Here is a 25,411-nt window from a genome sequence, read left to right on the forward strand (position 1 = left end):
CGAAAATGTCATGTTTTCTGCTAGAAATGTCACGACATTGACAAACATAATCAATAATTAAAACATAACTAAAGATCGGATAAAAATGATCTAGACACCAATAGAAAGGAGACATTCTCCTCGTTAGTTTTATATAAAATTATCACGCATTACAACGCTCCATGATTCTGAGAGAAGTGATATTCAAAAGAAAAGAAAATTTTCGCGATGTTTCCAATTTCATCAAAAAAGTTGAATTCATTTTTAATCTTTCAAACCTAAAACATTTTTAGCACTCCTGGGATATCGGGGATGGTATTCTACATCCAATTATGACCTTAAATTGAAAATATAAGAAAGTGGCAGTTTTACACGATTTGGCAACCCTGTAATTTCTTCGATTGGTGAGCCAAGTCTCAACTTATTTTACATGAACTATAATACTGAGCAACTGAAGAAGAGAAGACGAGTTCTAGTTGTTTTGAATACTGGTAATAGTCATTCATCCAGAATTTCTTGAGATCAATACAAACAGTAAAAACTGTTTTGTAGAAAAATCATAATTTCTATTGGTCACTGTTTTTTTGTGACTACGAAAGGCTGCTTTTTCATGGCTCTCCTGTAAAATGGAGTGACTCCGATGACTCTTTAAGATTCCTCATTCGTAGAAATCGGCCAATAGTCTGATATATCAGAAGGACTGAAGGCTGATCTCAAGAACGGCCACAAGGTCTAAAATATGAAATTGTAATTACGATGTACCATATTTCTGTGTTGGTCTCAATGTTTGGTCCACACATGAGAGACCGGACTTTAGTCCGGATTACTGAAAGATCGAAGGCCCATCTGTACATTCACTTTCTTAGCTTATAGTGGTTATGGTGGAATAAATTCCCACTTTTTCGGTTAAAACGACTTTTACACTGAAGTGTACATTGTCAGCTATCGTATAACAACAACTATACAGGTAGCAGTGACCACAGTTCAGCTGTGGAGTTCTTGAAAAGGTGTTTTTGAGAGAGAGGTTAGACTGTGATAGTGTGGAATCAAAACACTATACTGCACACTGGGTCTGAGGAAGTTAGGGAGGAGCCTTTAGTTGACGAATTCAAAACGTTGTTATTTTTCACGTACATTGATAATCTAGCTGGTCCGACTACTCATTTAAAAGTGGAAATATTATAATAATTAAAACAGTATGTAAAAACTGTTAAAGTACTGTAAAAACAGTATATTAAAGTATGGAATGCATGGATGAAAATGGAAACCTTAAATTAATAATATTGTCAAATAGTTACAACTCACCATAAGCTTTTCCTTCTTTGAAACAGCAAAGAAATTGAGCAGAGTGAAATAAGTAGTTAGCTTTGAAGAGCTGTGCGTGTTGATGTCGGTATAGTGCCTGGCCTTCTTGAGCAGCCTGAGCAGAACAGTGTAGACGGTGTGCAGGATTTCCTGCGACTCGGGAGACAGAATGAGCTCCTTGTGTTGTCGTGCTGCTCGGTAGCATTGCCTGAACTGTGGACTTGGCACCAGTGACACGAGCAAGTAAGCAGCAGCTGTAACAACATAACTACGGTCAACACTGTTTATCGAAAAATAAAATACGAACAGAAATATATTTTCCCACAAAATTGAAATTATTAGTCAGCTGAGACCCTTTTGCCCAATAAGGCCTGGTTGCACAAAATCCCGTTAAATTTTAATCCCGATTAAATTCTACGAGAACCAATCAAATAAGGTTTTTCTGAGAAGAAGGCTTCTCTGATTGGTTCCCGTGGCATATGATCGGGATTAAAAGTTGATAGAATTTTGTACAACCGGGTGTAACAGTTTAACTGGAGTTGAAATTATGGTTATATTTGTAAATATTCATTTCTAATTTCGCAAGGTTGCTAATTTGACTAGTTGCAATCACAGACGACTTGCCCTGCCAAATAAAAGACAACTTGTACACAATTTGAGAAGCTTCGAGTTACTATTGGTTACTCTACTAAGGAAAAATGAAATAAATCAACGACATAAAATGATTCAAACCGCAAGTATTAATTGGCCCGTTCAATATTTACAGTGAATAAAATAAGCACATAAGTAGATTTAGTAACGTTCAGTGAACTTTAGAAATGAATCTCGCACATCTTTCAATTTAAAGGATAACTAGAAGCTAGATTTGTTAGATAAATTGTATTTATTTACTGAATCACTAGAATTGTATATATACATATTTTTCATACTATACCCCTTCACTAACTTTCCGAATCCAACTCAAATATCGTTCTCTTCTAATCTTATCAGTTTTACTGTATCGTTGTGAATATTTAATGAAGTGCGATACTATTTTTCTTTTGTTTTCCTTTTTTATTGTACTGTTATGTTATCAGGTATGTCATTAAGGCCCTTACTGGAATTTATCTGTGAGCCTTTCTATGTTTGTATCGAATAAATAAATAAATTGCGAAAACATCATGTATAACAGGCGCCAGCCCAAAACCTCTTTTCTTCCTCAAGTTAGACCAATAAATTATCAAAATTAGGGACATAATAGGATCAATAAAAAATAATTTTCGAAAAATTAAAATAGATTCCAGAAAAGATTGATTATGATGTAAAATCCGATAATAGTTGCTCGTTATTTTGGTGAACGATTCATTACTCTAATCAAATGTATTGTTTTAATAAACAAAGTTGTGACAGCTTCAATACTTACACGAACGAACCCGCTGATTGACATGCGCGAGTAGATAGTGCTCGACCCACGTGTCGAGGTTCTGCATGACCCACTGGTGCGCGATCTTGTTGCGCGCCACCTGGATGGCGAGCCACTCGAGTGCCGAGTGTGGACACACCTCTGCCACGTCCCACACTCGGCTCAGCACCAGCTGGGTGAAACAAGGCAGTCCGTTCGGCCCTCCCGACATCTCAGTCAGCAGCGTCAGCAGCTTGAAGAACGGCTGGCAGATCTACAACACAACATTCATCATTCAATTTATTTATATAATAAGTACATCATCCAAACAATAGGGGGAGGAAAAATAAGGTAACCTGGTGCTATTCCTCTCCCAAATTTAGATAAGGTTACAGTTTACATTTAAATTAGAAATTACAGTGTATATTTACTGTTATTTTGTAGACTATTACGATTATGATAAACTATTGTTGATTAATGAAGGTTGAGTAGTAGAGAGGACTCACTCCGCCAAATAAAGAATGTTTTCATTTCATTGGTGATTTCCAAATCAATTCATTAATTAAAAGCATTTATTATTACATTAAAAACAGGAAGTAATCAATTACAATTAAAAAAAATATTAATTTGGGACATTCGGTATTGATTCAATTGAAAGGATGAATAACATTTTGCACATTAAATTGTAATATTTGTTCAAAATCAGTATCAGTGTATGCTACATGTCCCGTGCAGTCAAAATATAATCCCCTCAAGTTTTAATCAGACTATTCTAATTCAGACTTGGTGAATATTAATCTCACTGTACCAGACAAGTTCACTTATATACGTACACACCTATACGTGATAATCAGCCTTGAATTAAAATAAATATTGCTGCTCCAATCTATTTTTTCGTGTAGCTTATCTTTCTGATTTCTTAAACAATATGAAACTACAAATATGACGCATTCAATGTCATAGCATGACATTTATTGGCAAATGAACTTCCAATAAAATAGCTACAAATAATTTAATAAGTTTTATTCACGTTATCGATTAAGTGGGGTAAAATTATTGCAATAATGGTTCTCCCTGCTGCCCTTACATATTCTAACTTTCCAATAAATAAAACTAATTAATAAATAATTCCAGGTTGAAAATCAAAACTCTATTGACATAAAATGGATCCACCTGTCAGGTGAAGAAGACACATCATAGAAATGGAATAATGAAAAACAATTAATTCGTTGGTATTCAGTACTTACGTCAGCATGTTTTTGAATGGCGGTAAATATCATGGCGACTATGTGCGTGGCAAGCCGGTCATTCCACCGACAAAGCGAATAGATGAGGTTACGTGTTTGGTGCAGGTTGATGTAGTCCTTGATTTGCTGGAAGAGGAATGGGAAGCCTTTGCCACCAGCTATGGCGCTGTAATCGACATTGGACAACCTCAGGTTATGATCCGGGCCTCTCGATTTCTCCACCAGCATTGCTACCAATGTTATCATCTGTTCAAACAAAAGTAAAATTACAAAATATAAGCAAAACTTGATTTTAAACAAAGAAAAAAGGACAAAGACAAAAAGGGAAGCATCAAAAATTTTTTTTAGAATATTCAGTTTCATTTCTGACGATGAAAAACTTAGTAGATACTCAAATTATCCGAAACACTTTCAGAAAGAATTGAATGAAATTTCCACTGATTTCCGCGAATTCCAGATATGTTTATAAAAAAGCATTAACACTCTTTTAACAATGTTTAATTTTTACAGTAGAGTATTTAACCGGTTATAATAATAACACGTATATGTTTAACGGAGGTTTCTTTCTGAATTTTCCGTTTTTTTCAAACTACAATTATCCGAATTATTGTTTAACCGAATGGGGTCCAGTCTCAATTAATTCGGATAATTGGAGTTCTAATGTAAACGCATCGTAAAAATATTTGAACACAGCAAATATGATTTACAGTAATTTAGATATAAGTAGGTATTCAAAATTTGGAAGAGTGCTAGACAGGAGCTACAACACAAATTACTAGATATCAAATGTTTCAATTGAGATGAAATGACGTTGAAGGGAATAATATTTTCTATTGAAAAATCATTGAGAATCCATAATGATAAGTTTATTAATATTCGGATAGTTGTACTGATATTCTTTTATCACTCTATTTAGTAGGCTGAGTAATCAAAGTAATCCAATTGACAATTGAGATCCTGATTTACATCTAAAAGGAAAGACTGGCTTATACACATATGGGATATGATATTCACGAATGACGCATCATCACGTCTCAACTACTGGACTGAATAACTTGAAATTCTGCATATAGATTCTTAATTTACCGAGGAGGGTTATAGGCCTATTTTAAATTCTTCAAGATTTCAGTAGGGCAAGTTTTCAGTTTGTCAAGTTTTTAATAAGACCCTTGCGGAACACGGGTTACCTGCTAGTGCAAGATAATTTCAATGATAAAAATTGCAAATTGAAAAATTTTTGTGAACTTACCTTTTCCAAAGAGGCAGGCTTGTACTTGTCAGCCGGCATGGGAATGACGTCATCCTCCTCCTCCTCCTCGCTGAACACCTCGACATAGTCGTGCAGCTTCTGGCCGAGGTAGAAGTTGACCATGGTGGAGATGGCGCGCACCGAGATCATGAACTGGCTCTCCTCGTCACCCAATTTGCTGAAGTCGTAGAGCAGCGCAAAGTACTCGGTGAGGTGCTTGAGGTGAGGTTTGGCTCCATGTTCCATCAGCGACAGGAGCATGCGCACAAACATGGTGACACACGACTGGTAGCCGATCTTGTCCGGGTCGCAGTCCTCGAGGCCCCCACCCTCGTCGTCCGAGTCCATCTTGAGCAGGAGAGGCGCGTGCTTGGCGCGCAACTGGTTGATCACGTGCAGCGCGAGGCGCTGGAACATCTGGCGAACGATCTGGTTGGGACACTTGATGAGGATCTGCACCGGCCACCAGCTGTTGTGCGCCATGTGCTGCAGGAACCACTCGCATGCCACACCCGACACCACAAACTGCTTCGTCAGCAGCTCCATCCATTGCACCATCGTCGGCTGCAAATGCAATCGTGCATATTATAAATATAATTATATTAATAAATATAATTACATAGAACTATTAACTCAGTACCCTTTCTTTATTTTATTTGAGACGCGACTAGTTTCGAACGATTCTGGCCATTATCAAGTAGTAATTTATGTAATATTAATCTTTCACGATGGGTATTATGCTGCTTATCACTATCGTCCCGCCAATTAGAAGACGAGTTGTAGTTGGTTTTGGTAAAAAAGTCGAGCAGCTGCTTTGGTTTCTAAGTAGGGTTATATAAGTAATTTTAGTATTACACATTGCAAAAAAGTATAACTTGTGAATGAATGGATGACTTCATTTTTGTGAACGAAATATAGGATTTTCAATTGGAAAAATGAAATAGCCCTATCAGAATGCTTCAATGTACAAATAAATCATTTTCTCCACCTACTATCTCAAGTCGTATTTTACTCCCTGAAAGTGAATACAAGCAAACCCATTAAATATATATAGACGTATCTTAGACTCGTATCTGACAAGCTGTTTGAAGAAAATTATGAAGTTAAAATTTAATAATAGAATAGAATAGAATAGAATGACTGCCTTTATTTTATACCTGGGAGGGCAAAGTTAGGGCGCAGTCGGCCCTCTCTTACTTACACTTAACCCTCACAATATACTGTTATAAACGTAGATGGACTAACACTGTAATCTGTGTTAAATGGGGTCAAATTGCTTTTACTCACTCAGGGAACATGACAAACGTTTCCCAGGAGAAAAAGTTACACTCGAGTACTTGAACTAACTTGTTGCTCAATATTTTTGTGCAATATGGTACCCACTTATAACATCAGACCGTAGTGTCTATGACATGTTTATTACAGTTGCGTGGCCTGATGTTTCAAGTAAAAAATGTTGATAAGATGTTATAGATAGGTACAATAATATTGAGCCTCTAGGACTGCTTCAAGGACTAACAAATAAAGTGCAACTTATACGTATACACAAATAACTACTCCCTATTAATATTTTAGGCTTTGATACTCTGTTTTTCTCTGATATTAGTAATAATTACTAATACATTTCAATCGATAAATATCTAAATAATTGTATTAAAAAATATTTGTAACGTACTGCAAAATCATAAAACCATGGAAATAATGTCATACCTTTTCTTTGGCATGGATGAACGTTTCCATGAAGAAGGTTGTGGTCAACTGTGCTGCCATCTGAGTCACCTCTTCGCAATTCGTCAATGTCTGCGGGATGTAGCCACAAATTTGCCACATGAATCTGCACACAAAAACACATAACAGTTACATAACACGTAAAAGGGAACGGTAAGCCGCAATCAACACGACTTTTTCAATTTGGACTTGTATTAGTATACTTTTTCACTTTTCTACTAGATTAGATTGGCCACAAGTAACGTTTCACATGTACAATGCAGTCGAAGCCCTAAATTTTAGTGAATCGGCTTCGACGTAGGTCTCCAGTAGAAAAACCGCTGTACAGATGAACAGAGAAGATTTATTTGTTCGTCTGACAGTCCAATCGGACATGTGAAACGTTACTTTAGTGGCCACCCTTATTATAATAATGAATTTTGGTGAGTGAAATAAATTTAAATTTCAAGTCATGTCATTATAGAATGTACGAAAATTGAAGTTATCAAGAGAGATAAGTATAAAGACCAAGTCATGCCATTCAATAATATCCAGAAAGGTAATATATGGAGACACTTACTGGAAATAGGTGTGCTCGAATATGTTCTTGTCCTGGAGGAAGTGCATGTTGTCCTGCCAGATCCATCCCTCGAGCTCGGTGGAGAGGGTGATGTGGGGTGCCTCCTGGGTGTGCTGCACCCCCGGACCCCCACTTACCCCCTCTCCCTCCTCCTTGGAGCCACCCTCGCCGGCGTCACCCCGCGTCCACTCGTAGAACAGCATGTACGCACTATTCGTCTTCTCGAAGCTCAGATCCATGAATTTGTCCGTCACCGAGTCGTATGTCTTGCTCTGAAAGAACACAAATTATTAGTTACAAGCATGCTATGAATAAACTTAAATCAACTTTCATTAATACACTAAGTTCAATTGAAATCCAAGATAATGAAGTGGAATTCGGGAGATTGAATATCGGGATATTTCTAGATTCAATTGAGTTTATTAATCTCAATATAATATGAACATACAAATCTTGAGAAAATATGATTCTGTAGTGAGAAACACGGATAAGAGAATTGTATGCAAACTCTAGGAATACTATTTTGCTACATAAACGGTGCACTAAGTTATACGATAATTGTTCCCGCTAAACGAAACTTCCGTTTTTATAAGTTTTTTCACAATAAAGTCCTTCAAACATTTTCATTTCTTGGATCAAGCATTATAATTATGGAGAGAGAAACAAGTGCCAGCCCAAAACTTCTACTGTGCCTACTGCCTACATTCAAGTCAATTTTTTCAAAGTAAGTTATGCCAAATATATTTTAATTTATTCAGGCAGTATAACGGCTATTCGTTATTAATTACATGCTACAAGAGAATCTTGAAACATAGTACATGATTAAATTAAATGATTTGTGCCCGGTAGCACAAAAGCCTGTTAAATTTTAATCGTGATTTAATGCCACAAGACCAATCAGAGAAGTATTTTTTATTTTTAGAAAAGAAAGGTTTCTCCAGTGAATTTCAATTTGATCCATGTCAATTGGCTCTTATAGCATTTCATCATGATTGAAATTTAACTTACATTGTGCAACCGTACCAATAAGTTTGAATTATTACACTTGAAAATGGCTCTTGAAGAGTTGAAACTAGTTGTGTTGTAATAAAATAAATACTAAGTTACCTGATATCTTTTTCATCGCTATACTATTATACAATACTATACTATTTATATTGATAACACTTTAGCTGTTCTTCAGCTCAGACAAACATTAACCAAGCAAACCTCAAAACAAGACTCAAAATTGCCGTGTATCCAGACCTCGGTTTCTTTAGACTTTGTTTAGAAGATTTGCAAGTAGCTCTAATGAATATAAACATTTATTAGAAGAGTGACTTTGATACAAATTCATTAGAAACGTGACTTCGATAATTTACGAGAACATCAACTCTTGAGATTATATGTATATGTATTGCCAAGATGTTAACACATTCTTATTCAATTTGAAAAGGGATGAAATAGAAACTGGTTGCAGCAATTTCATTCCGAAATATAAATATTCAATTACGGCGTTAGTTTGTTACACTCCAACAAAAATATAAAATAACTTGAAACTTGAAACATCAATAGTTTTATTTAATTCTAGTATTTCGAGAAACAACATTTTTATGATGTTAAAATCCAATATCTGAATAGGATGAATTTCATTCATTCTATATTTCAGATATTGAATCTCAACATCATAAAAACGTTGTTTCACAAAATACTAGAATTAAACAAAGACAATGATGTTTTCAAACATCTATCAAAATATTTAGTTATTGTATGTTTTTGTTGGAGTGAAACTATCTTAAGCCATAATTGAATATTCATATTTCGGAATGGAATTGCTGCAACCAGTTTCTATTTCATCTTTTTTTCAATAAGTAGCTGCGGAGACAAATTATACAAGTGTCTTTACGGTACTTTAAAGGTACATTAACTTATATGGTATGGTATTCAATGTTCAATTCTATTATTTTACGGTGTTTCTACTCTATGGTAGCTATCAACCAATCTCATTTCCAAGCATTTACATTAAACCTCAATTTGAATGTTAGTACTCATATCAAGTGAAAGTGCATAGACTTAATAGTTTCAACACAAATATTTCAATTTCAAAGACAATTGACAGTCCAATCGGACATGTAAAACGTTACTTTAGTGGCCACCCTTATTATAATAATGAATTTTGGTGAGTGAAATAAATTTAAATTTCAAGTCATGTCATTATAGAATGTACGAAAATTGAAGTTATCAAGAGAGATAAGTATAAAGACCAAGTCATGCCATTCAATAATAATGTATAAAAACAAAGTGGATTTATCCAGAAAGGTAATTTATGGAGACACTTACTGGAAATAGGTGTGCTCGAATATGTTCTTGTCCTGGAGGAAGTGCATGTTGTCCTGCCAGATCCATCCCTCGAGCTCGGTGGAGAGGGTGATGTGGGGTGCCTCCTGGGTGTGCTGCACCCCCGGACCCCCACTTACCCCCTCTCCCTCCTCCTTGGAGCCACCCTCGCCGGCGTCACCCCGCGTCCACTCGTAGAACAGCATGTACGCACTGTTCGTCTTCTCGAAGCTCAGATCCATGAATTTGTCCGTCACCGAGTCGTATGTCTTGCTCTGAAAGAACACAAATTATTAGTTACAAGCGTGCTATGAATAAACTTAAATCAACTTTCATTAATGCACTAAGTTCAATTGAAATCCAAGATAATGAAGTGGAAATCGGGAGATTGAATATCGGGATATTTCTAGATTCAATTGAGTTTATTAATCTCAATATAATATGAACATACAAATCTTGAGAAAATATGATTCTGTAGTGAGAAACACGGATAAGAGAATTGTATGCAAACTCTAGGAATACTATTTTGCTACATAAACGGTGCACTAAGTTATACGATAATTGTTCTAAACGAAACTTCCGTTTTTATAAGTTTTTTCACAATAAAGTCCTTCAAACATTTTCATTTCTTGGATCAAGCATTATAATTATGGAGAGAGAAACAAGTGCCAGCCCAAAACTTCTACTGTGCCTACTGCCTACATTCAAGTCAAACAATTTTTTCAAAGTAAGTTATGCCAAATATATTTTAATTTATTCAGGCAGTATAACGGCTATTCGTTATTAATTACATGCTACAAGAGAATCTTGAAACATAGTACATGATTAAATTAAATGATTTGTGCCCGGTAGCACAAGAGCCTGTTAAATTTTAATCGTGATTTAATGCCACAAGACCAATCAGAGAAGTATTTTTTATTTTTAGAAAAGAAAGGTTTCTCCAGTGAATTTCAATTTGATCCATGTCAATTGGCTCTTATAGCATTTCATCATGATTGAAATTTAACTTACATTGTGCAACCGTACCAATAAGTTTGAAACATTACAATTTTCTCTCAAGTATCAGATGAATACCGGTGACATAGGAGTCTTAAGCACAATAAGATTACCGTCATTTCTCCGCCAAAGCACTCGGCCGCAATCTGGTTGGGATCGAAGGGCTTGACTTCGGCATCGTTGAACAGGAACCATTTGTCCTTGGCCCTGTCGCGGTCTCGGATGAAGCTGTAGTAGTGTCCGCCGTCTGCCGTCCCCGTGTGCACCGTCACTCCAATCAGGTCGTACTCGTACGTCTCTTCCGGCTCCTTGCCGTCCTTCTCACTTTGACGCTTCTCTTCTGTTCACACAAATAGATTCATACATAAATCAATGCACAAATGGAGGAAAATAATGAATACATTCATGTAAAACCCATAGTCTGTAAGAGTAGACAAGACTGATCCGAAAATATTTGATGATAAAGGTGGGTTTGAGAAGCCTCATAGAGGTATTCTTTAAATTTATAAAGAAAAATCTTGGATAAAAGCACTTTTTACGCGAATTGAATCAATATTTGTTTTTCATTTATTCTCATATAGCTACTTGATATAGACAAATGAATTAATGGATAAAAGAAGGAAAATAATGAATATATTCACAAAAAACATATATTAAATTGAATCAATATTATTTTTTGATTCATTCCTATACGGCTATATTTGATAGTTTTATTAAATGGAATTACTAATACCTTTTTACTTTTATTTGAAGAATACCCAAAACCGGTCTTTTCATCAAATAAAATAAAAAGTGCACTAGTACAAGTAATTCCATAAAATAAAACAATATTTATTTATACATTGAATTATACACAAATCATATGAATGATTGGGAAAAGGTCATCATGGTCAGCCCGAACTGTCCGTTTTCCGATTTTTTAAACAAGTAGTTCCAAAAGATGTGTTTAATTGAAAATCATCTATTGAATAACAAATAATCTTGGGATGCAATTTGAAACTACTTTAAAACTTGAATAAATCGTTGGGTATTACACAAGTGTTCAGGATTGGGCATGTTTTTCTTTTTTATCATTGCAGATTATTTCACATTTTATTCCCTACAATCATTATATTGTTTTGCTACATGATATTTTTATTAGTCAATGTATTTACATGATGAGATTGATATTCTTAATTCTATATAGAGAATAAATAAAAGCATATCAATAGCTAGTTATCAGTATCGATTGTTTTTTCTTCAAATTACAAATTTTACCTTGATAATGTTGAGGCATTAGATGCTTCTCCACATATCCAGACATGTCTAACCTCATAGGAAACGAAAAATGCGTGTTGACTTTTTCTTTCAACATTGTCACCATATTAAAAGTGTACCTCATTGTATTGAAGCAGAGGATTTGAGGTAACTTTTTGAAACAGGCTCTGTAATAAACAAGCATAAACAATTAATAAAGCGATATCACATTATGATTTTATTATAAATGTAAATATCTAAATTTAGTTATCTTCATTTTTTTGATGATTTTGATCACTTAATCAAAATCAAGTGAGCCACTAGTGAATGAGTCACTGATTACCACTACAAAATTGTTTTTTACACCTTCGATATAGAATCTTAAGAATAATAAAATAAAAATTGAGTTGTTTCATCCAGGAAAAGAAATGGAAGTTTTGCAAGAAACATTACAAGAAGATTCTATTGAATGCATGAGTTTTCAATGAAAACAATTAATGGGATTTATTTATTCATTTAATCATTCAGAATTACACAACTTACAGAAAAGTACCACAGGCTTACAAGCCCAAAACTGTTCCAATTCTAATTTATACAACAGTATAAATGTAACTAGGTTATGTGTCACTTCAAAATTATAAAGTTATAGGCTAATGGCTAATACATTACTTCAATTTTCCAACATCAAGCATTATTATGTTGGGGTGAATTGGGCTCAACTCACACTTACGCGACTCAGGTCGAGAAGAGACTCGACTCTAGTCGAGAGCATGTGCTTTCAAATAATGGTGACGTCGTGGAGACTAGAATCGACTGGTCTGAGTGTCACCATTTGGAAACACATGCTCTCGACTAGAGTCGAGTCTCTTCTCGACCTGAGTCGCGTAAGTGTGAGTTGAGCCATTTTACAGAACCTATTATAGTCATAGGACGTAATAGCATTAAATGAAATAAAATGAAATGACTGAAAACTGCATTTCAATAGAAATTATGAAGTATAAACGTTTTACTATAACATAACTTTATCAACAAATGCATAGAGAATTAATAATAAGCTAATAGCTAACCTCTTTTCAGCTCTGACTTTTTTGCCACATTGTGAGCAAGTATACATATTATCACCTTCGAGGGTATCTTTAACAGTTACTTCGTCTAGAGATTCGTATAAATTTCTCATATCTGCTACTTGACATCGCACAGTGTAGAACTCTTCTAAAGTTCTGCTAACATGATCACAGTCCTGAAAAAGATTTTCAAGCATGACAAATCGAGGTAACATTTGATAATCAATACGGTATATTCGAAAGTGTCTAGTTTTGAAAGTGTCTAGTTAAAGAAATAGTTGCGTGTTTAGTAGTCAAGTCTTCTAATAAAATTAAGAAATTGAAAATTAGCGATAAATAAATAACAATTTGTGAAAAATAAGATAATTGAAAACTAGAAGAAGAAGACTTTTGCTTGGTATTCAGAAGAGATAGGCCAGTTTAGTTGTAGTTTTGTGAATTTGGACCTCATATTCGTGACCAACTGCACACGTTTTTCCTAATATATAATTGAAAAATGAAAATGTTTTATTGGCAGAAATATAAAATTACAACATCTTAGAATACATAATAAAAGCAATACAAATTTTACAACATGAGAAAATACTATTACAAAATAAAATGCAATGCCAATTGAGTATTTGCATCTCGAGGTACTAAACCTGTTTGAGATGGTGATATAAAATTGATTACAAAACTATAGCGCTAAAATGTAGTTACTGAGTCGCATATGAAGTGACACATATTACATAACAGTATCGATGATTTATCAATTTTAGCTTTGAAGTATATTGTACAATATTATGATATACAAGTCTACATGAGAATTCTAAAAAAAGTATCTATATTCTCACATTCCATTACAAATCTCTTGATATCTCTCAAAAACCTTGATCGTATCTTGCACTGCCTTATCTCCAAGGGCAGCAGGTTGTAGAACTTTGGAGCCAAATAAGAAAAAAATTTCATGAAGTGACTTTTATTTGGTTTAGGTATACAAGCTTCGTATTTATTTCTCAAATTATTGTTTTTCAAATTAAAATACTCATTGCCATTAACGCTTCTATCAAAGAAGTTCCTGAGCACTTTGTAGACATATAAATTTTTCAATGGAAGTATAGCTAATTTTCTAAAGAGATGTGCTGTGAGTTCCAACTTTGCCTTGAAGGAGATAATGCGAATGAAAGATTTCTGTAAAACAACTATCGGCCTCAGAGTTACTGTGTATGCTCCTCCCCACAACGCTAGACCATATTCGAGTTTAGAATTTATCAAAGCATAGTATACCGTACAGATTTTAATAGAATGGAGTTACTTAGTTATCTTAAGAGATAGAATACTCTTATGTATTTCATGAGTTTCTGTTTCAAATAGTTTAGATGCTTTTTTCATATGACTTTATTATCTAGTACTAGCCCCAAGTATTTGATTTCTTCGACTTGTTCAAGTTGGGGGCAATCACAGATAGTGGTTTCGGTACAAATTCTAAGAATTCAACAATTAGCTTCAACTAGCAGATCGTAGTACTTACTAGGCGATAGAAATAATTATGATCAGACAATATTCAGAATATTAAATGATTACAAATTTAAACCAACAAATCCTGTATCTTTAGACGCCTCTGGTATGAAGTGAAAATAATAAAAAGTACCACCACATAAAATAAGAATGAAAATTGAGAATAAATTTGGATTCAACTTACTAAAGAAAGAACATTGTTGCTGATTACTCCACCAAACAACGTTTTGACTAGCTTTTTCAGTTCTGGAGTCATTTCTTCCAATTTCGATACCAAATCAATGAAGAATTCCGCCATATCTTTTTGTTCACCAGTATTTAAAGGCTGGTGATCCATCGTGTAAACTTTACAAAAGCTTCTAGGATTGTAAGCCTTTCTTTCACTTTCCTGTAAAAATATTATTATATAGTCAATTAAAGTTTCCAACAATTGTTTACATGATATTACGTACTATAGAGTAGATAGTATCGATTACGGCAATTAGTTATAAAGAAGACTGATATGAGTGGCAATTCATGTAGAAAAATGCAATAGAAACAATCATTTCTGTACCAATTATTCATAAGGACAAATTTTTTTGAGTAAAGGTCCACCATAGTATCAATTTTATAAATAATTACCAATATATCATGTCGGGCATGTCTGTTCCCTCTTCCGATCAGCAGCAATAATGACTCTCCCTGCTCTTCATATATTACTTATCTATCTTTGCATTTAAATACAAGACAAATTGGACAACAGGATCAAATATCCATAATAATAACACAAAATCCAGAGGTGCGTTGAGAATAGAGCCACACAGAACGACCTTTTACAAATTTAGCTCATAGCATGTGGGTAAGAAAGTATGTAATTCTTGCCGAACCACTTGAAAGAGTCTCAAACCCTGACAATTTTTAGGACAAGACTGAAAAGCTGGTTGATAGCCCAATGTCCCTATAGTTGGCAATACCTAATCAACTGATTGAAGAAAAACAACAAAATATAAAATAAATAAAGTACGAATCTCTCGTATTACTTTCGAGTATAATGTTCATGTTTCCAGATTTTATGACTGTTTCTATATAGGATTGGCATCAACAAAAATGATACATGATCAAAATGATCAAAAATGGCGGTTGATTGAACTTTTATCAATTATTTCTTTAAAAACTAAAACTTCAATCAACCGCCATTTTGGTTAAAAGTATCATATACCATTTTTATTGATGACATCTTTCTAGTTTTGAGAAGGCCTTTAAAATGATGTATCACATAATAACTTATCCTGAAAGTCACAGTATTATATCCACAACAGTCCCCAACTTATTGAAGGGTTCCCATACATATGACTCGCTCTGTATATCAGTTCTTAAATTATATTTTCATCATTTTAAAAATTTATCAAGTACAACTTTGTATATGAATTTTAAATTTTTTATGTTTTTAATGTAGGTTACATGACTATTGTCGAAGCTTACTGTTGTTTAGCCTGTGACAAATAATAAAATGAATTGAATAATTTTATTGACGATGAGAAGGAAGCTTTGAAAATTGATGAGACTTTTGAAATTGATCATTTTTCGTAAGCCAACTGGCTTGTTAATGTATCAACGAGATAAGCAGTTATGAAAAACAATATGTTTTCATACTGAGTTTGTGATTTTGACAAATCGTGATAGTTCCTGAAAAAAGATAAGCATTTGTGAAAAATAAGTTGTTTGTTCACTCCTTATTCTTCCGCAGTTCAGGTAGAGAGTTGAATAAGTGATGGACATTCGGTGAGAAGCTCTCGCGCAACCGAGATTAGGTCGATTTGTTCACTTCTCGGCAACTCCCTTAGTGATAGACGGTCAGTGGTGACTCAGTCTATGGACCTCAGTTCTGATACCCACAGGAAGCACGTTAAGCACCTAGTTGCTTGTAAGCAACTGACTGAGTTGACTGAAGTCAGTGGCAGTGGCGGCTCGTCCTATGTGTTCAATGGTTCATTGAACCCCCAGAATTGAATCAACTTCCTATACAATGATGAATTTGCAACTCAAATAATTATATTTCTATTTTATACTCATTAAATTACATCACAACATTTTTCATCTACGTAAACTTAATGTCGATGTTTTGCGGCCGGTGCCTGAGAGCCCGGAGTGGCTTGCTTGAAACAGCACAGAATGGAATGACGATGGAATGGTGGAGATGGAAAGCAGTGTTCATTTCCCGATGTGAACCCAGAAACAGGGCTGGGTATGGTAGTTGAACGGAGGAGGGGAATCGGTTTGCTAGCACGGATTTGGTTCACAATCCTGTGTGAACCAAGTTTGCACGAGTTCATCCGAGAGTAGCCGAACCTAGCCGAGGCAAGTGAAGCATTCGGTAAACCTCGGAATGAATCGTGAGTATTCGTGATACGGATACAGTGCCATCTTGAACTTGCTTATAACCAATAAATTTAAATTTGGTGGCAGTAAAAACAGTAAAAAAGCGGTAAACAAGAAGTAGCCTAAGCGTGACAGTTTTGAGGTTATATGGTATGGTTACGGGTATACACTGTTTACAGTTGTGATAGATCTCACTGCATTTTTCGTTATATAAATTTGTTTTGCGTGTAGAAGAATATAGTAATTTCTAGTGTGTTTTGTGTATTCGTGAGTATTTCTAGTGTGTCCATTTTCTTTTAGTGAGAGTGTGAATATAATTTATTGTGTTACCGTAACAGCATTTTGATGAAGAAATATGAATAAGGTTCAGTATTTGTTAAATACAAACAATATTAATATTGAGGGTAGGTGTAAAATAAAACATAATGGTGACCAACTCTCGAAGTAAAAATCAAACAAGAAAAATATGAACAGGACAAAAAATTTATATTTGTGGAAAATAAGCTCAACCTTTCGGGTGTAATTATTATTGATCACGTTTACACTTGATTATGCGCAATACTCTATATCCTATTGACCTTTCTCTCCAATAGATCATGAGGTTGAACCCCCAAGCTAGAAGATCACGAGCCGCTACTGGTCAGTGGTAGCGCACGGTTGTGTTTTTGGTGCAGCTCCGTCTCAGATAAGATAGCCTGTTTCCTTTCGTTTCTTGCTTTCAGAAATTGAAGTAGAATATTGTGTTCATAACCTTAATTATAACTTAATTTTTTCGCGTCATCAAATATTAAAATAACTTTCAATCTTAATAACATCATTTAGTAAATGTTAGTCTAATACCGTAATTAATTATTATTATCAATCATTAACAATCCTTGTATTAACGTAAATTTCTCTAGTTGATAAACGCTTTTTAAAATTTATTTTAACTGGATCCATTAATATTACTTTAGTTACAGATTTATTTGTTATTTTATTTTTTTTAATACAGTCGTAATAACAGTTTAAAAAGTATTTCTGAGTAAATTCATGATAAAGAAATCTATTTTCATACTCAATCTTTCCCGTAATTGAATAGAATCCTCATCTTCTAAAATCAAATTCAAACTAATTTGTGATAAATAGTGCATTATATCTTCGTGTTATAAAAAGTAGGTTTAAATTTCTAATACAAAATAAATTAAACAACGTAATTAGCCTTTTCTTGCTTTAGCAAACAGTTTCATAACAGTAAATAAATTTTCTCTGATACTTTTTCAATTTTTGTTTTTTTAATTTTGTTACTAGTATCGTACTGTTCTTGTATAGTTCACAATACTCTTTTCACTTATCGTTTTTTACTTGCTCTGCTTCTCATAAAGAACAATTTTATAGAGTGGTCATTATTTATTTTATAAATTATTTCTATTTTGTAAGTGGCAAACAAATTCAATGTGTTCCAAGTCTGTCCCTGTAAGCGTCGTATACGGGTGAATAATTTTGTAAACCCTGTGCGGCCTTGCTCAGGATATCTGTCGCGCTTGTCCCGGAACTGGACGGGATACGCGCGATGTATATATTTGGATTCGCAAGCGCCGCGTTAGCTTAAAACGAACTATTCTTACTTGTTTGGAGTGAGAGGAGGGCTAAGCTATTTAACGGTAACTCGGAAATATATTTTTCTGAATTATTGACTGTTTATTTCATACAAAAGAAAGCAAACTATCTAATCAGTCTATTTGTTTGTTTCAGTGCGATGGAGTAGTATAGTCTCTTGTTTTGAATTGTCTCTTTTCTAGCTCAAAGTATTACTTCCCGAATTTTATCTTTATAAACGTAGTAGACTTCCTTATCACTCAAAATATATTCTTACACTTTTATCTTTTTACTTCATTCTTCTGACTCAGCAGCGTTCTAAGCGCTTTAAATTGCTCTCATTAATTTCATTTTTTAACTCTGATAGCTGATACATCCTATGTAAATCTGTTTCACTCTTCCTATTTGGATTGGACTCTATTTGATTATTGGGCTGACTCGGTAGTAATTGTTTATTGCAAGTTCGAAACGTAAGACTTTTATCCTTTTATCAATTTTACAGAATTAACGAATTTATTCTCACTCATTCTTTTGATTCACTTTCTGCTGAGCGACAGTGTCGTATGGTACTAACTAATCGTCTAAACTCGATCTTTGAATGGAAATGGATGATATCATCTTAAGTAAAACTAATAAGGGTAATCCTAAACTCACTTTTAGAGATTTTTCGTATAGACTAACAGGTTTTAATACATCTGGTCTAGCTCAATGGCGTTGTCTATCTAAGTCTTGTAAGGCTACCTTGAAAACCAGATGCTAAGAAGATTGAAGAAATCAATGTTAACAACTTACATAACCATTCTCCACCTGAAAATAAATTAAATCAGCTTTTTAATGACTCGATTAATGAGGATTCAGTAATAACTGATAATGAAGGACAGTCCTCTGCACCGGCTTCACCTTTGGTTAAGAGTGACGGGTTTACCGCCCCTCCTTCTGCCAAGTCTCCCACTCCTTTATCACCTTCCTGCCCTGGAGATGTGAGTCACATTACTTTTAATACGGGTGTTCGCGATATGGCAGTGAATACTCCTAATCTTAGAGGTTCTAAGACGAACATCGATTTTCTCGAAATAAGGTCGATCGAACTTCTTGAACAAAGGAACGACCTTATCGATTTCGTTAAATCTTTAACTAATGAGGTAGATGAACTAAAGCGAAAGTTGGAAAAACAGAAAGGAGAACTCACTAATACCATTGCCGAGCTAAAATTAGAAAATGTAACTCTCCTGGATCAAGTTGATTCGATGAAAACTACAATACAGGTTTTAGAGGCGGATAATACAGCCTTGCGCAGTGAAATCTCAGAAATAAGTAAAAGTATCAATTTGAAAATGAGAGATTCCTCCTCAAAAACAGAGATTGTGAATCATGGGCTGACTAAGAGGATAAATGAGAGTGAGTTGGTGAATGATAGGTCTAATTTCAAGGGTGGGCATCGAGTGTTGGGTATTGATGGGATGAGGCGGAGTGGAAGGGATGAGTCTTCTACGTTGTCAAGATGGGTGTTACGCCTATATCGTCACGGACGGTGAAGAGGAGGGTGTTATTGTTCTCAGCAAGTCATGGAAGGTCTGTTCCCTCCATGCTACATAATTCTGTGGGATCGGGATTTCTGGTGTCGGGTAATGTGTATCCGGGGGCTCCTCTGGATTTTGTGTTGGATGCTGTTGGTGCTAGTCAGGAGGTGAAGGCATTCACAGACAACGATTTCATAGTTCTCCTGGCTGGCACTAACAGTATCAGTGCCTCTGATGACTGCGATACAGTACGCAAGATGATTCAAAGGATTGGTGAAACTATAATCACGAATAGTCACACTAATATTGTCCTTTGTACAATTCCTTTCAGACATGATCTACCCAGGGATTCTTGCATACACCGACTAGTGAGATTGTACAATGAGGGGATTAGAAATATTGCGAAAACTTACTCTTTGAAATTGGTTGAGCTGTTCAATTTTCCAAGAAGATTCCACACAACCCATGGATTGCATATGAATGTAATAGGCAAAAAAGTGTTAACAAATGAGTTAAAAAAAGTAGTTAAATCGGAAACGGGGTGCGTTCAACCAGCTATTTTCAGAGAAAAAGAAATAGATTTATCATTGTCTTCAATTTCGGATGATAGTTTTTCTCCTTCAATTGAAGCCAGTGAAAGAAGACAAACACTAGATCATGAATTAGTAACTAATGATTGCAACACGGATGGAGATGCTAGTATGTTTAGCTCTAGTAGTATCCCGATTTTGAATAATTTTTTGGGAAATGATTTTTTAGAGACGCCCATATAATTCGAGACTTTACTGTATCAAAGGGTTGCATCATTCTGCACCAGAACATCCAATACATTAGCAATAAAGTAGATAGAATTAATATCTTTCTAAGAGTGGAAAATCCAGATGTTGTAATATTCTCAGAACACGGCCTCAAGGAAGCGGAACTTTCTCAATTGAGTTTTGAAGGCTATAAAATAAGTGCTAGTTATTGTAGAAGTCTGCATAGGAGTGGAGGCGTTTGTATACTGCTAAAGAATAACATTAGAGCTCAGAAACTGTCATTTTTGAGCCGTTTTTCAACTGAAATGAATTTTGAAATTACATCTGTAGTTATAAGAAAGGGTAAAGGGAGGACTGCTATTGTTGGAGTATATAGATCGCCAAATGGAGATTGGAATGATTTTTATGACAAGATGGATACAGTTCTCCAATACCTAACACAGAAGTATAATAGAATTGTAATAGCAGGAGATTTTAATGTTGATCTTCATGTAAAGAACCCAATGAGCGATGCTTTTAGAGACCTCTTTGCCGAAAATGACCTCACAATAAAAGTTTGTGAATTTACTAGGATCACTAGAGACACTCGGACAATTATCGACAACATCATAACAAATATAGTAGATAGCACTGTTGTAGTAAAGAACTCTGAATTATCAGACCATACATTTCAATCTTTAAGGGTGCAGAGTGATGAGTATGGATCTGCAGAGAAAAGTCGAGTGGTCTCAAAAAACTCGAGAGATGTAAGTGATGGAATCCTTAATTGTCTAAATGTGCATCTTTCTAGGGAAGAATGGGATGATGTTTATAGTGGAAATAATCTAAATGAAAAATTTTCAGCATTCACACAAACTTTGAATTATATCATTACAACGTTTGCTGTCCTATTAAAAAAGTCCTAGTTAGTGGAGGGAATATTAAAAATAAATGGATCACCGATGATCTCTTGAAGTTGCGGGATGATTTAAAAGCTGCATACAAACGCATGATGGAAAGTAGAGACTATGCAAAGGAGCAACACTATATGAATTTGAAGAGGTTCTATATAAATGAGGTTAAAATAGCTAAGGGTAAATCTATTGCAGATTCATACGAGAGTCCAAAAATTTAAATCGTTCAGTATGGAGGATAATAAATGAGGAGCGTGGTGCATTAAGAAAAAATGAGAACATTTACATAGGAGAAGTAGTGACGGATGAGGGAATTGTACTAACAGGAGGTTCTGAGGTCTCAAACTATTTAAATAAGTTTTTTCAGGAGGCTGGCACAAAGATTAATAACTCTGTACCATTAAACAGTGTAAATTCCTCTGCCTCTCATCCAGGTGACCATACAAACCCAATAAACAGGTTTATAGCTGCTCCTTTTTCAGAAGAAGAGGTGGATAGGATTGTGATTGGTTTGAAGGGAAAAATGTCTACCGGTCTGGATGGAATGTCGACAATGGTAATCAAGTATTGTAAGGAGAACTTATTAACTCCACTCACTTATCTAGTAAATGAATCACTAAAGAATGGTGTGTTCCCCAATAAATTGAAGGAGGCAAAAATAGTACCTATCCACAAGGGTGGTGACAAAAATGTGGCAAACAATTTTAGACCGATCACTTTAGGAAATTCTGTTGGCAAGGTGTTTGAAAAATGCATGTTAATTCGTCTTGTTGAGCATCTTATGCAGAATGGAATATTGGCGCAGGAGCAGCATGGTTTTCAGAAGGATAAATCCACGAAGACGGCAATTGCATCTATGTTTGAGGACATAATTGACATGATGGACATGGGGAAAAAGACTGTTGGAGTTTTCCTGGATTTAAGCAAAGCTTTTGACTGTGTGGACCATGAAATCTTGATGAAGAAGTTGGAGAAAGTGGGTGTGAGAGGTATTGAGCTAGAGTGGTTCAGGTCCTATCTCCTGAATAGGTCTCAAGTTGTTGAGATTTCAAGGGTGGAAGATGGGCAGTTGATGAAACATTTATCGAATAGTTTATCAGTAAATGCAGGTGTCCCACAAGGAAGTATCCTTGGACCATTGTTGTTTCTTTTGTATGTGAATGACATACCACAAGTTATATCACAGGGTAGAGTTCTATTACATGCTGACGACACTTCCTACATTTGTGGATCACAAGATGTGAATGTTTTAGAAATTGACACTTTTTTAAACATAAATGCCATAGCCCAATACCTTCAACAACTTAAGCTTGGAATAAATGAATCGAAATCACAATACTTACAGTTTAGACATAAGAATAACTCTAGGCCAACACATATTATTAATGTCCAGGTAAATAATACAAATGTTGACAAGCCTCTTTTTGTTAAGTTCCTAGGGGTAGCTTTAGACCAGTATTTATCATGGGATTACTATATTGATCAGCTTTGTAATAGAATCTCCTCATGTGTTTTTGCACTCAGACAGATTAGAAGGTTAAATGATTCCAAACTGACAATGGCAGTCTTCCATTCCCTAATTATGTCACATATTCGCTATGCCATTGTTGTTTGGGGTGGGTCCTGTCAGAATTTGGAGAGAGTTTTCAGGCTGCAGAAAAAAGCTATATGGTCAATAAAAGGAATTATGCCTCTCGAATCTTGCAGGAGTCATTTCAAGGAGCTAGGCATTATCACCGTTCCCTCTCTTTACATTTATGAGGTGATTATGTACTTCAGGAGAAATAAGGCTTCGGCTAGAAATAGTGATTCCCACAGGTATCAAACCAGAAATAGAGGAGACTTTGCTTCCATGTACCATAGGACAGCTCTTTTTGAAAAGAAGCCAACATATATGGGTCTTAATTTTTTTAGAAAGCTTCATGATGATATGAAAAACGTTGAAGATCTCAATTTATTCGGAAGGAAGTTGAAAGAGTTATTGATGGAAGGTGTATTTTATACCACACAGGAATATATGTGTAGGGAGGGGCCCTTTGTGTGTTGATATGTTTATATGTATGTGTATGTGTATGTATGTATATGAGTATGTGTCATGTGTATTTTTTCTTATTGAAAGTAATGTTTTCAAGCATTTCTTTTTTTGACAATTCTCATACTCTGTTAAGAGTCTCTGGGAAGATATTAAAAACAAACAAACAAACAAACATAAGAGATCACAAGATGCAAGTACTAGAGTACCTGACACAAACACCCCCCTACCCACATCCTTTACCATCAAATCTGTTTGTGCAGGGGTTATGTGTAGTTCCGGCCCAACTTCCTATACTCATACCATGTATCTGAAACTCCTAACCCCTTACCAATAGTCCCTTACCTCTAAGGGCTAGGCTGTTAGCCCTAAAACCCTTACCCTTTAACCCATACCCCTAACCAACCCTGAATTCCCCACCCTATCCTTGGTCAGTCGGTTAAACAGGGGTTATGCAAAACAGTCTCGGCCCGAGTTCCTGACCAGGAAACAACCAGGAAGTCTATATTAAGGTTAGTGAAACCTAGATACTTGATAATGTACACTCTACAACTTATCCACGAGAGTTTCAAGATAGTTTGACGAGGATTTGTGTACAGCTTACCAATAAGTAAGCGAACATCCTCTGCAGCTCGTGGAGCGTGAGCTGGTGCTTGCTGGTGGGGTCACACTGGGCGCGCAGTATCTCGAGGCGGGCCTGGGGCATCATGTAGAGGTGTTGCATGCAGGAGGCCATGTAGCAGGTGGCTCCCAGGTTGGTTAGGCCCACGTACCCACACGCTGCTCGACCGTCATCGTGTGGCCAGTACTCCCACGGGTATGGCGAATGTGGACCTATGTCATCATCCGAGAAATTTATTATGAAAGAAAATGCAGAAATAATATACAGTTCAATGTGATAAAGATTCTTTGTATTTATTGTAAACTTGGTCAATCTTTCGCTACCTTTGAGCTATCCAAATCACATGATATTTATTTTTAGGTTATGATATTGTTATATTTTTACTTTCCTTGCCCTATTACCATAGGTAAGGAAAGTATTGCTTTCCGAAAAAAATTAAGGTAACCCCATTTCTAAATTTCTATACGTTTCAAGGTCCCCCGAATCCAAAAAAGTGGTTTTTGAGTATTGTGTGTGTGTGTGTGTGTGTGTGTGTGTGTGTGTGTGTGTGTGTGGTGTGTGTGTGTGTGTGCGTCTGTGTACATGATATCTCATCTCACATTTAACGGAATGACTTGAAATTTGGAACTCAAGGTCCTTACACTATAAGGATCCGACACGAACAATTTCGATCAAATTCAATTCAAGATGGCGGCTAAAATGGTGAAAATGTTGTCAAAAACAGGATTTTTGCGATTTTCTCGAAAACGGATCCAACGATTTCGATCAAATTTATACTTAGAATAGTAATTTATGAGCTCCGCCTCATCTATGCAAAGTTTGATTTTAGATTCCCAATTATCAGGCTTCAGATACAATTTAAACAAAAAATTTCAAGTGGAAAAGATTGAGCATGAAAATCTCTTCAATTAATGTTCAGTAACATTTTCACCTAAGATTGAAATAAGCACGAAATTCGAGAAAATGTGATTATTCAATTGCAAACTGTTGGCAACTGTTGATTCTATTAAATCATTCACTATGAAGAGATAGCAGACCTCGTGTGTCTCCAGCCTTATTGTCCTGCCACCAGCTGGCTCAGATCTTTGAATAGTAG

General features: G+C 35.3%; 1 protein-coding gene across 5 annotated transcripts in view; it reads right to left on the bottom strand.

Annotated features, from left to right (window-relative positions):
- LOC111046519 (ubiquitin carboxyl-terminal hydrolase 34) overlaps window positions 1–25,411 on the bottom strand; it is a 101,240-nt gene that overhangs the window by 20,108 nt on the left and 55,721 nt on the right. For 4 of the 5 annotated variants that reach the window (XM_039427288.1, XM_039427289.1, XM_039427286.1 and 1 more), the window contains 11 exons: window positions 24,298–24,527; window positions 14,742–14,945; window positions 13,064–13,236; window positions 12,018–12,184; window positions 10,874–11,100; window positions 7,449–7,720; window positions 6,872–6,995; window positions 5,162–5,725; window positions 3,913–4,158; window positions 2,687–2,939; window positions 1,285–1,538 (listed from right to left, as the gene is read on the bottom strand). In XM_039427288.1, the coding sequence (XP_039283222.1) occupies window positions 1,285–1,538; window positions 2,687–2,939; window positions 3,913–4,158; window positions 5,162–5,725; window positions 6,872–6,995; window positions 7,449–7,720; window positions 10,874–11,100; window positions 12,018–12,184; window positions 13,064–13,236; window positions 14,742–14,945; window positions 24,298–24,527 (2,714 nt within the window). Of the gene's footprint in view, window positions 1–1,284; window positions 1,539–2,686; window positions 2,940–3,912; window positions 4,159–5,161; window positions 5,726–6,871; window positions 6,996–7,448; window positions 7,721–9,767; window positions 10,040–10,873; window positions 11,101–12,017; window positions 12,185–13,063; window positions 13,237–14,741; window positions 14,946–24,297; window positions 24,528–25,411 lie in introns of all 5 variants that reach the window. The other variant, XM_039427287.1, reaches the window with a different exon arrangement.

Source organism: Nilaparvata lugens, chromosome 4, assembly GCF_014356525.2.
Source record: "Nilaparvata lugens isolate BPH chromosome 4, ASM1435652v1, whole genome shotgun sequence".
In the NCBI taxonomy this organism is placed as follows: Eukaryota; Metazoa; Arthropoda; class Insecta; order Hemiptera; family Delphacidae; genus Nilaparvata; species Nilaparvata lugens.